This window comes from Manihot esculenta, chromosome 4 (genome assembly GCF_001659605.2).
Source record: "Manihot esculenta cultivar AM560-2 chromosome 4, M.esculenta_v8, whole genome shotgun sequence".
Classification (NCBI taxonomy): Eukaryota; Viridiplantae; Streptophyta; class Magnoliopsida; order Malpighiales; family Euphorbiaceae; genus Manihot; species Manihot esculenta.
This window is the reverse complement of record NC_035164.2, coordinates 25164351-25183649: the sequence shown is the minus strand read 5'-3', so window position 1 is coordinate 25183649 and position 19299 is coordinate 25164351. Positions and strand designations below refer to the sequence as shown.

Below are 19299 nucleotides of genomic sequence, written 5' to 3'. Positions count from 1 at the left end.
ACTGGCGTGATTGTTTAAGATAAAAGGATGTAAGGGTTTAGCTATTTAGTTTCATTTTTCACATTTTAATTAATATTTTTATATTTTATATCATTTAAAATATTTATATAATATTATTATTAATTTTATATTTAAGTTTATAATTTTTTTAAAGACAAAAACTATAATTTATAGTATAAAAAATATTTACCAGTCTTAATAAAACGTTCAATGTATTAAAATTTTAATATTATATTCGCTAATAGAATATAAATTAAGTTAAAACTGTAAATTAATTGAATAAATTAAATTAAAATATTTTTAAACAATAAGAAATATCTATTTTTTTTCATTAAAGTTAAATGTTATAGAATTTATATAAAAATTAAATTATATATTATTTTATTCATTAGTTTATATAACGGAGTCATGAAAATTTAAAAAAAAAAAGTCAATATTTATTTTTTTAATTAATATTTTTGGAAATGGATATTTTTAAAGTAAATAGCTTTCATTGTTTTTTCAAAAAACTTGTTTACAAAATCATTTTTAATTTCTAAAACTATCCAGTCTCACGTAAATATTATCATATTTATGTATAGAATTTAAATTTTAAAAATCATATAAACTCTAACATAAATCTAATTAAATAATAAAATCTATAATTATAAATAATATAAAAGATTAAGGATAACTTTGTCAATTCAATTATTCCCTTTTTTTTCATTTTTATTTATATTATAAATAGATTATTGATAAAATTAGGAAAAATTGCAAAATTGATAGAAATTTTATGCAAAATTGAAATTAATTAGGGTTCATATCTTTTTTTTTATTATTCTTAATGAGTAGGACGCGCATCATATATTCAAAGTTAAATTTTTAATTATACAATATTAAAAGTTTGTGTTGATTTAAATGCGTTAATTTTTTAAAAAGTTATTTTTCATAGTATAATTTAATTGGATTGAAATAAGTTATTTTTCATTCTCTATGAAAATAAAAAATTTTAACTTTTTAAAAATTAAAAAAAATATCAATCAAATAAAAATAATTTTTATATTTTTAAAAAATTATAAATTTTTTAATTAAATTATTCACGATTAAATAAATTTTAAACTTAAATTTCCTTAATTTAATTTCTATGGTAAACTTTTTTTTAACCCATCAGTGTGAAAAAAATTTTCCAAAGCCCAAAACAAATTGCCATCATACAGAATCAACATGTTCTTTTCTGTATTAATTAAAATCCTCTTCATTTTATGCATACTGGTTCTAAACTATATTCGACTTGATTTAAAATTTTTTATTTTTTTATTTATTTTTAAAATTTTTATATTGGTTGATTTTATTTCTTTTAATATTTTATAATAAATAAATATATAATATAATATAAATCTAATCTGCTGAATAATTTGCAGCTCTAGGAATGTAACAAGTAAAGCATTAATCTAATTAGCAAGCAGGGACGGAGTCAAGTGTGAGCCATGTTCCTCCTAAAAAGTTTTAAATTGTATAGGGATATTTAGGTAATTTTATATATAAGCAAAAATTATTATTAAATTTTTATATATTTAAAAATTTTATTAGTTAGTATTTATTTTAAAATTACTCAATTAAAATATTTGTATTTCATAAAATTTAATTTTTTTAATTTTTTTTATCAAATAAATTTTTATCCGCATTTTAAATGTTGTTTAGTTCATTTAATTTTTGTTATTCATTTTATTTTATTGCTCCTATTTTTTATTTTTTTTCAATCTAAAAAATTTTACTTTTAATTTTTAAAATTTCAACTTTAATACATTTTTTTAAATTGTTCATCCATTGAGTAATTTACTTTATATGAATAATATGAATTAAGATCGATTCATTGTACAACAAATTATAAAATGAGTCTATTGATAAGATTAATTTACTTTATTTCAATTATAGAGCGAATCAATTGAATTAAAATTAAAATTAATTCATTTTATATATATTATATTTAATTAAATTGAATTAAAATAAAAAAGTATATCCATTACGTATAATTAAATTTAATTAAATTCAAAATAATCTTATGCTCCTTATGTGTGAGAATATAAATTAATATCAATTTATACTATATCAATTATAAAATAATTCTATCGAATTAAAATTGATTCATTTCATATCAACTATGAAATGAATCAATTGAATTAACAGACGGAGATAAATACAAATACAGTAGATTTCAAATCGTTGTTATTGATAGTAGATTTCAAATCGTTGTTATTGATATATGATTACCGTTAAAGTGTGTAAGGTAATAATTTACTGTCTTTGTTTTAGACTTATTTTGTAGCAATGTATATTAGGTCCTAAATGAGTCAATTAAATTAAGATCAAAATTATCTTTTATTCATTACGTGTAAATCAATTAAATTAAGATTAATTTATTTTATTTATAATATATAATTAAATTGAATTAAAAATGATATATATTATGATATATGATTTAATTAAATTAAAATTAAAATCATCTCATATTCAACATGTAATTAAATTTAATTAAAATTGAAATATCACAATATCACTTTTTCTCATTTCTCTGTAAATCAATATAATTGTCTTTTAAGGAATTAAGGATCATTTTTCAAACAATTCAAAGTTATATTTCTAACTTCAAGTATTTTCGTAAATAAATATGAATAAAAATTTAAAATGATAAAAATATTGAAATAAAATAATAACATGATATGATATCAATTAGCCTGTTTATAGGGGACAGTCTGGTCTGATCGATTGATTTAATTTAAAATATCGACTTAATTTGATTTATTGGTATGATTCAATTGATCGATTTGATCTGATCGATTAGTCTGATTCATATAAATAGTTTGATCTAACTGGTTAGTCTGCTTTGAGTAGACAATATTTAATCAGAATCAAAATTAAATATTTAATTTTTATTTTGTAGAAACTACATTTATAATTAAATTTTGGTACCGTATTAAAATTAGAATCAAAATTAAATATTCAATTTTTTATTTTTTAGAAATTACATTCATAATTAAATTTTGGTACGATTTTAATACAGTGTGTTAAGCGATTTAAATTTAGTTTTTATTCTTATTTTGATTTTGTTTTAATTTATTTTTAATTTAAATATCAATTTTTACTAATAAAATTATAATAGTCTTATATTTATTTGAAAATAATAAATAATTAAAAACGAAATAATGATAAAAATAATAATATTAACATTTAAATAATAATAGTACTACTATTAACATATATTATATACAATTCTAGTAGTAATATTATATTATTATAAATATAATTAATAATATAATTTTAATTAAAGATATATATTTAATTAATATATAAAGATGTTATATTATTAATATGTGATTCTCTTGTATAATTAAAATTTATATATTAATTAATGTATTTATGATTGAAAATATATATATATATATATATATATATATATATATATAAACTTATTTAGTATAATAAATTAATTAATTAAATTATTTAAACTATATTGCTAGAACCCTTTAATAACTAATTACTATGTAATTTTATAATATTGTTTATAACTGATGTTGTAAAAATTAGATTGATGATGCAGTCATAATGGAATTGTGTTGTGACAGGTTAAAATCTGTAAGAGAGGAAATGTGAGCCGGTGGTAGGTGTCCACGGCAGCTACTCTGACGCTCAAGTCTGTATCTTGAAGGATAGAAAGAATACATTATATCTTTATTTATGTGATGCTTCTCATTTTTTTTTACCATGGGAGGTAGAGATGAATGTGATATCTTTTTGATAATCCGGCGTTGATGTAGTCGTCTGCTTGATATAGGACATCACTGGCTAATAAGTAAGAATCCCGTGATTACAGACGTAATAGAGATATGCTAAGTTGTCTTTGACAATGACAACCATATATCGAGTCTCGCCTTGATGAGGTAAGGGCGAGTCTTTTGGTGATGACCCGCGTGTTTGCGGTGTCTGGATCTTTTATCTTCAGAATGGATCGCTTTTCCTATGTGTATGATCCTCGCCACGTGGCCCTACATCGTCGTGACAGCTCGTGGCTTTCCTTGGGTGGGTGTTTTGTAACATCAGATGTCCCCCGCTAGTTTTCAACTCTTCAGATTCAAAGGAGGTATCTCTTATCGAGGTTTGGAGCACGTGGCCCCTCAGAGTTAGTTTCTAGCTATTCACATCATTTCGCCTAATCAGCCTTTCCATGATCACTGCTATGTTTATCATACCGCATTCAAAACAATTAATCAAAAGTGCTCTGAGGCCCGCGGATTGCCGCTACTTGAATGAGGTTGAGATAGACGAACTGTTTGTTAATGCTATTCATTCTGCACTAGAGGATACCCTCTACTCTTATATGGCCAAGGAGCATTTAACCTCACATCATAAATTGTCTCATAACCACTTGAAACAGATATTTCTCCACCTGCTACTATCCTTCAAAAAACAGAATAAGAAAGAAAGAAGGAGGGATTATATATTTTGAGATATACAATTTTTCCTTTAAGTAGTCTGTAGGGTATAAACAGGGTATTTTAGGAAGAATATTTTTAAAAAAAAGTTTGTCAAAAAACAATCCTTTGAATATACAAAATAATAGACGGAAGGACGGTACATTCGAATGAAAGGATAATGAAGAGGTTTAATTTTTTAATCTTAAAAGTACAAAGATTAATTTCTTAATTATGCCAAAATTCAAAGATTAAAGTGTAATTTACTCAAAAATTTAATATATATAATTTTTTCTTAAATGATATTATTTATAATCTTATTATTAGCTTTATTCTTAAAAAGAGAAGTAAGAAATACGAAAGATGTATGTGAAATGATTCTCATTGTTAAATCTAAACCTATAAAAAAAATTTAAGAAGAAAAGAATTAAAAGAAAAGATGAAATCATAATTCTTATAAAATAACCACACATATTGATTCTATTGTTTATATAGTTACTAATAATTTATCAAATATCATGTTAGCCATCGACTAAAGTTCTTATGAAAAAAAGGAGAGAGTCCACAGTTAGAAATAGCTCAAAACTAGGGGTATAAATGAGCCAAACCGTTCGTGAGCTATTCGAGATTTGATTCGAGAAAAACTCGACCGAGCTCGACTCGATTTCTAAACGAGCCAAACTCGAGCTTAATTTTTAGGCTCGTTTAGTAAACGAGCCAAGTTTGAGCTCCATAGTATTCGGCTCGTTAAGACTCGTGAGCTCGACTCATTTCTGAGTTCATGAGCAGGCTCGCGAATAGGCTCGTGAACAATCTCGTTAAGTAAACTGAAATTACTATCATAAGAGAAATAAACTAAACCCTGCATATACTTTCATGAGCCAAATCTGAATTTTTTAAAATTCAGCTCTATATAGTTTAGTTATACTCTTAAACTTGCATATATTTAGATCATTAAGATTTAAAAACTCATATTTATAAGTTTACATGCTAATTTATAGATATACTTATTTAACTAAAATTATTTTAGTTTTAAACTTATTAGTTTTAAACTAAAACTCATTATACATGTAAATAAATTAAATTACTCGTGAACTATTTGAGACTCAACTCGATAAAAGCTCGATTCAGCTCGATAAAAGCTCGATTCGTCTAAGCTCGTTTGCTAAACGAGCCAAACTTGAGCTTCTTAATACTCGGCTCGAGTTCGATATGAGTAAAGTTTGAATTCGGCTCGAGCTTGAAAAAATTTTAACGAACCAAGTTTGAGCTCTTCAAAACTCGGCTCGGCTCGGTTCGTTTACACCCCTACTCAAAACCATAACTATTGTCCATTCTACTCCGTCATAATGCCAAAATGATGCGGGCATCACTTTAATAGGGCTAATACCCAATGAGATAAAAAGACTGAGTTGATAATAACAGTAAAAATTGTTATAAAAAATTATTTTTAATTATATTATTAATTTCATGTTTTAATGGTAGAGAAATGATTTTTTTTTTTTCAAAAAAAATTCTTTAAGCCTTTAGGACAAAGAGTTATTAGCCAATCTTCTACTACAAGACACCATCCAACAACTACTGCGATTTTACATGTTGGTGCATAATATCCGATTAAACTTTATGCTGTTACACTCTTGTAATGTCTCATTTATGAACATATGCTATAATATGTTTTACTAAAAGAATTATCTTTTGGTTTAATTTGTCTTAGTTCATTAAACAAGTTAAATAATTCAAATAATACCAAATGGATTAAGCGAACAAAACTCATATTCTAAAATCTAAATAAGTGATAGTCTTATTTGGTTTTTTTAATGATAGTGCATAAATTTAAATTAAATATTTTAGTATTTTTTATTATTTATTAAATAGTTTAAGAATAAATTTTAGTTTTTTTATTTTTTTTCATTAAGTTGATTTTATTTAGACTATAGTAGGATGTTGTAAGTTTGGGTTTATTTTGAAGTGAAGCGTGATGAAATTTCAGTTTTTTGACTTCATATTGTTGAACTCTATTTTGTTTGTTGCCATAGTATTAGCACCATTTCAATTCAATAATCCTCTATTAACCTGACACTGCAAACTTTATCTATATCATTTAACTAATTTAAATTTATTTTAAATTTTAAAAGTGTTTTATGTTTAGAATTTAATTTCGAGGGTTTTAATTAAAAGAAAAATAAATTTTCTTATCCCATCTGATTTATTATGAGTAATTTTTATTCAAATATTAACCACTGAAAAACCTATTAAATTCAAACCAAGCTAAAACTCATGTATTTCACTCAAATTAATAGGCTTCATTGTGACAACTATAATTTTCCATCACCATTTTTACTCAAGAAACTAATTACAAGTGGAAACAACTTTACAACTAAGAAAAGACCAATTCTGCCAGCCCATTTGAGCAAGCATTGCATCTTAGGGTTGGAGTAATTTTGTAATGTATCTACATCCTTCGTTGTGGCAATTTCATCAACATGACTTTAATTCAGCCTCCAATTTACTGTTCATCCTCCTCACCAAACAACAATTTTGCCTCTTACCCGAAATTTACCTTTTTTATTTTACCACCCTTAAAATAACAATGGGTCAAGTTTTTTCGAATATTAAATCAAATCTTAATAAAACGAATTTAATATTCGTAACAAATTCAGATTTATATATATAAGATACACATTATCCCATTTATTTATATAAATAATTAATTTAATTTCATTTAAAATTATAATTTAAAGATTTTTTGAGAAATATTAATTTTTTAAACTGAAAATTATTAGTAAAAAATATTTTCTATATAAATTATTAATTAAAATATATAAAAAATTAATCGAATATAAATCAAGTAATAATAATTGAATCTGAAATAGATTTAATTAGTTTAAGATAATTTTAATAAAATTCAAAATAAATTCAAATATATTTAATTCAAGTAGAGTGATTCCTACGGATACCCGACCCATTTTCATGAAGCGATTCTCAGTATCATTGCTTTACAACTTGTATAATTTTTTCACCATCAATCCAGCAAGGTTATACCTACCAGAATGTTGACATCTTCCACACCCATAAACCTCTTTTCTCTATCTTTCACCAGCAACTAACATCGACACTTGCCAATGAGATTCCATATGCCCATCTTATTCTATTGTACGTGTGACTCAAATTGGAAACTCAAAAGTTTCGCAATTTGGGAAAGAAAGGATAAAAAAGACTAATATTTTCCATTTAAAAAATATTTAATAATAATTTTGCGGCTAACGGTTTGTTCAAATAGGGATTTCCCCACTCTGAAGTGAAAATAAGCATAATATAGAATACCTTTTTATATTTTTTCCCATGATATAATTATAATTTTGTATGATATAATGGGGAAAGAAAAATATTTGTGTATGCATACTTATCAATTATATCTTTCCAGAAAAAACATGCACACATTTTTATGAAGCTAATAAACAGAACTACTCATGTTATAATAAAAGAAAACAAAATAAACAGAATAAAGCTCAATACTGAATTGAGTGACTTGATATATGAACCCCTGTTTCCTATGTTTCTTTTCCTAGTTGAACAATAACATTCAGCTATTCAATCAGCTCAGCTCTCGTAAATTATGGATGTAAACTTCTGATAAAAATAGAAAAATTTAACTGTAAGATCTCATTTGTGTTGAGATGAACAAATAACGGTGAATACTAACCAGCAATAGCACATCAGGGCATTACAACCAAGACCATCTATCCCGTCAACTTCATCTGTGCAAATGTGGCTGCCAAATCCATAGCCTTGTCAACATGTACTCCATCCGTTCCCTGAAATAAAACCATCATAATGTTGATAAGGAAAAAAATGGTAGACGCTGCTCGTTTGAAGTCGAGAGATTTTTTTTTTTTTTTTTTTAAAGGCACTCTCCAGCACTATTTTCATCAGCAACTTCATTAAATATTTGATTTTGATATTAATATTCAAAACAAACAAAATCAATAAGCTTCCTCGTGTGCTTCTAGCATCTGCAATTGAATTAATGATGTTGACCATGTTTGGTTTGAGCTTGTTCAATTTATTGCGAGGACAAATATCAAACTTAAATAAATATATGGATCTCAGCCCCTTCAATACTACATCACTACTAACCTGGCCTGTGGCAAGACCCCCTTTTCCTTTACCACACCTCCCATTCAGTGGCTTCAAAGCAGCAGTCAACCACTCGGACACTTCCAGCTTTTTGCACTTGTCTGACTTTTCTGGCACTCCTGCACATACCGCAACCTTGTTTGTTGTTTCATCCACACTGAAAACCATGATAGAAATCCCCTGTCCACCCACCAACAGATAATAGCATTAGCACTTCTTTTGCATGGATACAATTGTACGCTAACTCACAAGAAATGCTAACTTAGACATAATAGAGACGCATATAACCAAGAAAAGTTTAACACCTTCTTCTCTAAGACTTTCAAAACTGCCTCTCGGACTGCAGCTGCATCTAGACCAACATCAACACGGGAAATGCAGAATTCCTTTCCTTCTGAAGCAGCAGCTTCAGCCATCTCTGTAGCAACCTTGACAGCCTTCTGCATATTTTCTTCAGCAATCTTCTTTTGTGCTTTTCTTACTTGACCCTGAGAAAGTAAATTTAGCATACAATCCAGAATTAAAGACAAACATACATGGGGGGGAAACAAAAGAATTGATAGTAATACACAAACAAGGAACAAGAAGCCAGGGCAGTTTCATGATCAGCCTGGCTGCAATACCTGAAGCACAGAAATCTTGGATCTAATATCAGCTTTCTTGGCTGCTGGAATAGGAGCAGAGTCCGCGCGACTTTTTAAAGAAGCTACTTTCTGTTGAATGGCAAAATACTCTGTATTCAGTAGTTATCATATATAATAATTGAAAATTCTTCTGGTAGTCTACAGCTACAATTAGTTGATAAATCATCTGCCTATGATCAAGAATCCACTTCCAAAAAAAAAGTAACAAAATACCAAAGCAATCAACATGTTTGAATGAAAATTTTTTTCGAAGCCGTAAATCTTCCTTATGGATCCTTATTTCAGTGTCTTGATCAAGAAAGCTTCAGCTCCAATTACTAATATTTTCACCAATCACCAGTATTTCTTTAGATATTAGAGGAATGGAGCACAATATAACTAAATAATACTGGCAGCACTTCTAAATAACTGGCATCAAGTTAACCGCGTGTACACTAGAGAGAGACTAAAATTTTAAAATCAATGGGGGATAAGGGGCAGGGACCGGGGTAGAGAAAGAGAGAGGTCCTCCCAATGTGCTATGATAGAAGCGAAGGCCAAACATGACAAGGCAGAGCCACATCTCCTGACCAAATAAATAATAGGAGAAGCTTACCTTTTCCAGCAAGCTTCCTTCTGTCTTGGATGTCTCATCAACTTCCTGCTCAAGTGATGATGCTAGTTCCATAGCCTTAAAAGCACTATCCGTTGTCACAGCTGTTATTCTTCGGATTCCTTTTGCAATTCCTTCCTCTGATAGCAGAGCGAATGCCTTTGCTTCCCGTGTATTTGAAATATGTGTCCCTAAAAGTTTTGATAATGCAAATATTTTAAGGACTATATCAGTGGAAAACTTAAAAGCATCCAGCATTAGCAAGTGATAGAAGAAAACCTCCACAGAGTTCTGCTGAGATTGACAGCCACTCGTTGTTTTCTGGATCAGCTAGGAGGTCCTCAACCTTTCTACCAATTGCGACAACTCTAACTGGGTCAGGATAAACCTGAATCCAAACAGGCGCCAATGAAGGAATTCACAAAAGAAAATGCATTTAACAAAAAAGCAATCGTAGTGCCAGGTTACTTCTCCAAAAACAGCTCGTAAACCATTGATACGCTTGGCTTCTGAAAGAGTTGCTTCTTTTGCAGATACTTCTAATTCTGCTTTAATTTGATCATTCACAATTGACTCGATCTTTCTCAAAAGGTCGGGATCCACTGGCTTGCCTATACAAATTTCATTGGCATATTTAAACCAATCCCATGAATCCAAAAGCAAAATTGAAAAAACACACACGAATCTCATAAATAAATTTTACCATGAGAAAAATCAAATCTTAGTTTTTCAGGGAGAACAATGGATCCCTTCTGATCAACATGATCTCCAAGCACTTCCTGAAAGCAAACAAAAAGACTCAAAAATGCAGTGTCTCTAGCCATGAAATACAAATCATGAAATTCATGCACCAACAGACATACCCTGAGAGCAAAATTCAACATGTGCGTACAAGTATGGTTTGGGGCAATGAGCTTACGCCTTTCATAGTCAACCTGCACAAGCCATTAGGAGAGTTTATCATAACAGTAAGAAATCATCAGAAAATTACAGAACACAAAGTCAGCAGCAAGCATGTTCCAAGATATACCTTACAAATAACTTTATCACCCACAGAAAATTTTCCTCCTCCAGTGAGAGAGCCAATGTGAAGAATAAAACCTCCAAAAATTTGGACATTGGAAACTTGGAATGACCCAAAAGTGCCTTCAAGTGATCCAGTATCAAAAATCTACAACCAGAAGACTAAGACTCAGAGGATACAAAAACAATGAAGGAAAAAGGTTGCTGGGGTTTAAAGAAATAAACATACACTACAGCATCATCATGCAAGCAGTTAAACATTACACTTGAAGCGTATAAATTCAACTGATGTTTCCAATACCACAACTTGAGAACCATATATGTCTCTTGATAATGATTAACACATTTCATTGCAGCTAGTCAAACCATCCTAACAACATGATACCTGGCCACCTTGCTCAGCATAGAAACTAGTGGATTCCAAAACTATACCAACTTCATTGCCAGTTGTATAACTTTCCAAGAACTCAGAACCAGTATAGATGGCTTTTATTACACTTTCATGGTCCTGCAAAAGCAAAAAGTAATAGCAGAAACAGTCGGTAAGCTTATCAACAAAATATAGATCACTTGTATTTGCAGGTGTAGAGAAAATCATTGGATTGTGTTTCAAGATGAACAGGAAGAACAGGCATATTGCTATGTGAAAATTGAACCTACAGATGTTGCGGTTCAAGAGTCAAAGCACAGGGCTACACGATGGAAGTGGTATACATTCAAGAGGCACTACCAATATGTGTATGGAAGGAACATTCGACTAAAACTGCAGTTCCCTAAACAGAAAAGTGTCATACTTTTGGTGTCTTTAAAAAAATGCTGTCTGGGACTACAGATCGCTAACCACCATATATGCTATTTATAAAAAGTGAAGTAAGATGCTTCACTATTTATATTGAGAAGTGAATTTCTCTAATTATACCATCCACATCTAAATCCAATTTGTTATCACTGATGGTATAAAATAGCATAAGAACTAACAAACTATAAGTCCTAGATAACAATCAGAAACTTTATCCTAATCTGAACAATAACAAAGATTAACAGTAATTAAGATTACTTGATTCTGAAAAGACTTCTTCAATGTTAGGCCCGACCTATTTTTTTTAAGATGGTATTAGAGCCTCTCCATCCAATATTGGCCTCCCATAAGTGTTTCACACTCCAAGTGTCTAGTCCAGAGCATGAGGGGCATGTTAAATCTCATATTGATTTGGAATAGGGACAATATGCCCCTTATAAGGTCTTGAGCATACCTCCCTTAAGCTAATTTTTGGGAGTGAGTTAGGCTCGAATTTTGTTAAGAATCTCCAATTCTAATATTTAAGACTTAAAGAGCTAAAAACTTTTAGTTGAAGAAGAGAGTGAAAGGAGAACATCAAAGTTTAGAAAAAGAGAATCTCACTTTTTCCTGTCTTGATATGAAGCTTTTATACAAGAATTCCCAAAAAAGAAAAATGTAGAACCTAGTTAATAAAGCATAGGTGTTCTATTTTGTTTTCTTTCTCAAAAGCATGGTTAGCTAGACTCAAACAGGCAACGGGCTGGGTAAGCATTAATTCACAGAGAAATTCTTATTTATATGCAGTCCAGGAAATTGGCTGAAACAAGTTATACTCCATGGATTCTTTTCATATTAAACCTTCAAGGGGGAAAAATACCATGCGTGCTTTAATAAACAGCTCAAATTAATGGCTATGAATACAAGATCATGACTTTGACACTGAAATTAGTTACCCTTCTCTGATGACACACCTACCATCTGAAATTCCTTAGACAAGAAAAATTGAAAAGTTGAAGAATATATAATGGAGAAAAAACCATAAACTTTTGTAATGTCTCTCTAACCTGGTACCATATAAATTTATAGGAATCTTCAGTCACAGAAATATCCTTCTTGTGCAGTGCAGATGTAGCATCAGCATCCATCACAATATCGCCACCAGCTTGCTGCCAAGAATATTAGCCAAGGAAGGTCACACTCAAACTACACAGAACCAGTTTCTTGCAGATGCAGAGTTTTGCTCCTTAGATATTACCTTTTAGCCCCATTAATTAAATAAAATCTGTGTTTATTCTTTTTTTCATTAAATTGATATGTTGTGGACAGCATTTGGCAAGCACTCCATCAACTTATATTAACAAAAAAAAAAACTATAGAATCAGTAATCAGAAGACAGAACACTCCAGAGACCTTATTTTGGGCATTCCTTGACCTTTCTCTGGCCTCATCCATGGCATTATTGAAACCCTCAACATCAACATGTAATCCTCTTTCTTCTGCCATCAACTGGTCGGACACTAATCATTAGGATGCAATGGCACATTATCACCTAAATAATGGAACAATAAAGAGCCCTACATACCTGAGTCAAATCTAATGGAAAGCCATATGTGTCCCACAAGACAAATGCATCCTGCAACCAAGAAGTGAACATGTTTGAATATAAATAAAGTGAAATCAATGAAATTCTCACCTGTTACCCAATAAGACATGGGAGGATTTTTTTTTTTTTTTTAGTGAATAGAATGGTAGTGGACAAGTACAATTTTGTAATTGAAAAACATAATGAGGATGCACTTGCCTGGCCACTCAATACCTTCCCCTGAACCTCCTGAGCAGCCTTCTTAAACTTCTCAATTCCCTGAAAATAAGTAGGATTGTTCAGTATTTCCAATAGACATTGAACAAGCCTTAGATACATTATAAGTTCCTTAAATAACAGGACTTCATGAAACTCAACTAAGATTGTTGCACTCAATTGTGGAAATAAATGAATGAATCTAACACATGCAACCAAAGAAGCAAATGAACTCAATATATTTATTTATTTATTCATTATTTCTTATGGGGAAGGGAGGGTGGAGACAGCTAAACTAAAGAAACACAGTATATCCCTGATATGCCTTGTGCCAACAATTTTAGAAAATTTCCTATAACTTAGGCTCACAAGCAAACCTATTATTCCTCACGGTTGGGAAATATACAAAATTAGGTGATGCATGAGCATCTTGAAAAAGCAAAGATTTATTGCATTCTTTTTACTATTATTAGTTCTTTAACAATTTCCTTTTACGTACTTATTATAGGACTCCAAGATTAATATTTATTTAGGAGACTGCAACGTAATGGATTTTCCATGTAGGAAAGTGGAATATCTAAGAAAGATCTGTATAACTAGGAAATTTATTTTATGGGTGATGCTGTCAAAGAGTGCCACAACCAATTTGGCTATGAGCATGGCTTAATTAATATTTTAAATGATATTTCCTAAAATACCCAGTTCATACTTTACCTATATTATCACAAAATTTTAAATTACTCTCCCTCCCTGTTTTTCTTTTCTCCGTTTCCTTTTTTGTCCATGCCAGACAAAACTTTTAAAAAAGATCCACAATCCAGTGTGGTGGTGGTGTCCCTGTTTTTCCTTTCCTTCTTTTTTATCAATGTCAATCTGTCAACACCAAACAGATAAAAGAGAAAACAAATAAAAGAAAGGAACATAGTAAAATATGGGAAATGAATATGAAAAGGTTAAAGTGGGCCTGGAAATGAATGGGGTTTAATGGGGAACCATTGATGCAAGCACACTGATCCAATAAATTTTAAGGGAAGATATGGAAAAAAAAATTGCTTGAATCATTTCTTGGAGGTGAATAAAAAAACTTTGTTTCTTTTTTCTTTCCTCAAGTTTCCATAGAAAAGTTTCTAAAGATGAATAATCAACCATATTGTCATTGTGACATTTGTTTTCTTCAAGTTATTGTCTGATTTTAAATGGCAAATTTAAAAAAAAAAAAAAAAAAAGGAGAAAGAAAGAAAGGAACTTTGGAAAATTGGAAGTTGTCACGATGACATGTTCTGATAATGGAGTGATATGAGAGCATATTCTTGGAGATAGAGAGAAGACAAGTGCCGCTAAAGATAGGAAGAGAGAATTAGGGGTTACATCTCACATCTTAGAATCATTAGTTTTTCTACCATGTCCACAATGTCATTGATTCTACAAATTCAAAGTACAAAGTTCTCATCAATCCCCACATATAGTGATATTATTATGATTTGATGAATTAACAGAATAATTAAAGGCTAATTCCTCAAAAGAAAAGAAAAGAAAAGAAACACTATCGTCTAGCCTAATCTACACATTGTTCTCACCTCAAAACCAAGCAATCAACTTATTGATTAAGTTTTATAGAAGTTAACACACAGATTGTCTATAGGCAAAAAATATAATAAAATAAACAACACTACTTTTGTGAAAGTACACATTGTTTTGGTTTATAAGAATTTAAGTGTCTAATCTTATAAAAACTAGGGACCAATGTTTGTCTTTTAAGAAGGAAGGACTAAAGTGTGTGTGTGCTAGATAAATTTCATGGTGTTTTTTTATGATTAACCCAATATGAGGTATTAGTCATACTGATTCCTTGAATTAAAAAGAACAAAGCATGCACGTGCGTGTGCACACATGCGCACAAATCATGAACGACGTAACCAAGATGGTCTATCAAAAAGGGCATGCTGCATGAGAAATACAAGAATAATGCTTGCCTTAAGCAAAGTCTTGCCAAAACTTGCTTCCTCTTCCGCAATTATTTCCTTAATGCGTTGTTCGGTTTGCTTTAGCTCTGGGAAAACATCACCCATCAATTTCACAACAACTTCTACAAGCCTGCAACACAAATCACTAAATAATTAACAAAAACATAATCTAGGCTCTTCAATTTCACAATTTCATAATGTCATATCCTTTCTTTTGGTTGTTGGGTTGGGGAGGGGGGGATAGAGACATGGGGACTAGAGAGAGGAGAACATTAAACAATATGGCAAGCTCCCAATTACCAAAAGCAGCAAATAAACACAAGAATGACATTGCATTTCCAGTCCAGTTCCTACCCATTAAAAAATCCTTCTTGAGCTTTCAGGACCTCACTTCCATATCGAACAGCTCGGCGTAAAATCCGCCTTAGAACATACTCACGACCCTCATTGCCTACATATCAACAATCCAACAAACATATTACAAGTTATCTGCTCATTGAATCCAAAAGAGCAACAAACTGCTGATCTCCACTAAACAGTATGATCTTAGTATCAATTCTCAACATCTACCTGGACAAGAGCCATCACTAATGGCAAATGAGAGTGTTCTAATGTGATCAGCAACAACCCTGTAGGCCATATCAACCTTGTCTACATCATCAGGACCAACTTTACCAGAATAAGGCCGCGCCCCTGTTGCCTAGACATAATTTTAAAGAGCACGAAATCATTACCAATTTTTTCCCTATACAGGCAGGAAAGCATAATAAAAGAACAATAAAGAAAAGAAACAAGGTATTCCAATTGTCCACCAACTAGAGATATAAATGAGGCAAACTACTCACAAGTTAATCGGACTTGCTCATAAAATATTTTATTGCAACTTAGTTGTAATCAAGTGGATATCAAATTTGACTCCTGTATTGATCCAAGTATTATAATGCCCAACTTGAAGGGCTTGTGATCCTCATTAAGCATTCAAGTTTTTACACAATTTTAAATATATTTTATATCATATACAACATTTAGTTATGTATTCAAGTTTGCACTCAAACCTGTTTGAGTCAGTAAATTAGTCTATCTAAAAATTTGATGATGAATCAGTCAAACGTGAGTATTTCAAAGTTTTCATCAAATAAAGTTCAAGCTCAATTAGAGTCAAATTTGAATAGTACATGTGTACGCACGCGCACACACACAGACACATACATAATGTCTGTGTGAGCATGTGCGTGTACACTACAAAAGAAGGGCAAACAAATTGAACAATTTTTACCTGCTGGATAGCATCAAAGATGGGCATGAACACATCAGTATCATAATTGCTCATCTTGTTTTGAAGTATAGAAGTCAATCTCTCAAAACCCATTCCTGTGTCAACATGCTTAGCTGGAAGAGATTTCAAGGAGCCATCACTTTCCCTATTGAACTGAAAGACCATTGAAACATCAAAAATGGAGGAAGAGATGAAGAGCTATCATATTTTTTTATTATTAAGCAATGCCAATGGTACCAGTTACAATGCATGCAGACAGAAAATTCAACATCAACATGTTCAAATGCATGCACAATCCCAGTTTATTTGAACGATAACTCATGCAGCAGTAACCAATCAATAAGTCATCAAACATGTAATGTAATTAGATTTCCAAACCTGAATAAAGACGAGGTTCCATATCTCAATGCATGTAGGATCATCATTATTAACCAACAGCGCTGCATCACGATTACCAACTCTATCAAAATGTATTTCAGTACAAGGGCCACACGGACCAGTATCACCCATCTCCCAAAAATTATCCTATTTGAAGACCAAAAGGAATTAATAATTTCATATATAATTCAAAGCCCAATATCAGCACAATAATTGAAGAAAAAAGTTTCTGACACCAGCACAGAAAATGCAGAATATCACATTAAGAAGATCTTGTTAAAAGAAAAGTTGAGGAATTTTGGTTCAAGAATGTATTAGAATGTCAGAAATGTATTTCTGTATCAATTGCTTCCATCGCCACTAATTGCATATTAATACAACCACCACACCAGTTCAATATCACAGACAGCTTTGTCTTTCCACTTTTCCAAAAAAAAGGGGAAGAAAAAAGAAACTCAGTCCTATATCTGAGGGTATGAACATATATCAATGCCTCAAGAGAACAGATCAACAAACAAAATGAAAATATTATGAACAGGACATCTTATCTATCAAATAACAAAGTAATTTAATTGTATCTAACATTTTTCCATATCATGAAAATTAATATTCCAAGAGAACATCTTTCAATTTAGATATTGGAACAAACTTTCATGTAAATGAATTAAAAAAGATAGTGGTACCCTTCTCAAGACAAGTATGGAAAAAAAGGATGAAGCTTACTTTACAACCAAACGGTAGCACACGTCCAGGTGGCAGAAATTGGAGCCATATATCTCTCGCTTCCACATCAGGAGCAAGGCCAGCTTTCTCATCACCACCAAAATAAGTAGCATAGAACCGATCAGGAGGCAAGTTATACACCTGTAAGCCAATAAAAGATTAGAGGAAAAAAGGAAGCGAGAAAAGTATAATGGTATCTGTTAAAACATGGTGAAGTTTTATAACTACAAACTCTAACAAAAATAATGTAGTGCCAAAATGCAGGTTCAACATCAATTTATACAAGGAATAAAGAAGAATCACAATGAGAAGGACTCAAATGTCAATCAGTGAATGAAATAACTGTAAGTAAATTAGGCATCCATACTACCTTAGTTAAAAGCTCCCAGGCCCACTCAATCGCCTGTTTCTTGAAATAATCACCAAATGACCAATTTCCCAACATCTCAAAGAAAGTATGGTGGTAAGTGTCCTTCCCCACATCATCAAGATCATTATGTTTCCCTCCCGCACGAATGCACTTCTGGGTGTTGCATGCGCGAGTTAGCTTACTCAACGCAGTGTTCGGGTCAGCCGTTCCCAGAAAAATAGGCTTGAATTGGTTCATGCCTGTAAACAAGCAATACCCAATAGATTTATACACATACTCAGTATCATTGCTTCATGTGAATTCTTGCACACATATACAACATTAGACATAGCTTAATACTTCATGCTCTTTCAAATTTTAAAGTTTCATTTACTGAACTTCCTAGATAAAGTGAGAAACAAACTCGCTAGTCACCAAAGTACTGATACAAAACATAATCAGAGGAAAAAAAATGGATTCAATGAATTGAAATTAGGGGGGGAAAGCACAAAATATATGATAGCGAATTACAATAAACCAATAGATTATAAAGAATAAAAAAGGGTAACATCGAAATTATACCAGCATTAGCAAAGAGCAGAGTGGGGTCATTGAGAGGAACAACAGGACTCGATTTCCAATAAACGTGACTTTTTTCCTCAAAGAAGTTAATGAAGGTGTCTCTGACTTTCTTCGCCGGCCACTCCAGCTCCTTTGGATCTACACCCGGCATGACTGCTATTGGAGACAATGAAAAGGATGAGAAGGAAGCGGGGAGACTTGCTAGGGACTGATTGACAGAAACCCTAGAAGCAGCCGCCACCAAGGAAATGGGAGCGCGAAGAAGAGGGCCTTTAAGAGTAAACGAGGGAAGAACCAGAGTCAGAAATGATGATGCTCTAGTTATTCTCTTCATTCATTTTGAAACGCTAACAGTGGCTGTGTCTCGCTTTCCACTTATATTTTCTTTTTTTTTTTAAAAAAAATATTGCTTAATTTATATTTTAAAGAAAAAATACTAATATAAAAAATTTTACTGATCTTTTAATTTTAAAAATTTTATTAAAATTCCATTTAAAAAAATTATTAAAATTAAAATTTTAAAAAATTTATTAATTATTATCTATACTAATTATTTATTAAAATTTTAAAAATTTACTAATTAATTTCTGTATTAAAATTATTT

At 30.7% G+C, this 19299-nt stretch overlaps 1 protein-coding gene across 2 annotated transcripts; it reads right to left on the bottom strand.

Moving 5' to 3' along the window:
* Positions 1 to 7942: 7942 nt before the first annotated feature.
* Positions 7943 to 19047, bottom strand: LOC110613387 (alanine--tRNA ligase). Of its 2 annotated transcripts, XM_021754480.2 has the most exons (24): positions 18696 to 19047; positions 18135 to 18373; positions 17765 to 17905; positions 17042 to 17188; positions 16664 to 16816; positions 15958 to 16087; positions 15742 to 15838; positions 15397 to 15517; positions 13427 to 13486; positions 13208 to 13258; positions 13036 to 13131; positions 12690 to 12791; positions 11230 to 11352; positions 10852 to 10992; positions 10685 to 10756; positions 10525 to 10600; positions 10290 to 10432; positions 10101 to 10209; positions 9825 to 10012; positions 9209 to 9298; positions 8891 to 9073; positions 8586 to 8765; positions 8152 to 8263; positions 7943 to 8078 (listed from the first exon to the last, which is right to left on the bottom strand). In XM_021754480.2, exons 1-23 carry the CDS (start codon positions 19027 to 19029, stop codon positions 8189 to 8191), a joined length of 3051 nt encoding a protein of 1016 aa, XP_021610172.1. In that variant the 5' UTR covers positions 19030 to 19047; the 3' UTR covers positions 7943 to 8078; positions 8152 to 8188. The 2 variants fall into 2 exon arrangements, with proteins under 2 accessions (XP_021610172.1, XP_021610171.1); XM_021754479.2 differs by having other exon boundaries at positions 7943 to 8263.
* Positions 19048 to 19299: the final 252 nt, after the last annotated feature.

Coding starts and splice junctions, on each gene's coding strand:
- LOC110613387 (XM_021754479.2), bottom strand. CDS start 19,029: ATGAAGAGAATAACTAGAGCATCATCATTTCTGACTCTGGTTCTTCCC. Junction 18,374..18,695: donor TCTGCTCTTTGCTAATGCTG/GTATAATTTCGA, acceptor GCTTGTTTACAG/GCATGAACCAATTCAAGCCT. Junction 9,299..9,824: donor AAGGAAGCTTGCTGGAAAAG/GTAAGCTTCTCC, acceptor GCCATTCAACAG/AAAGTAGCTTCTTTAAAAAG.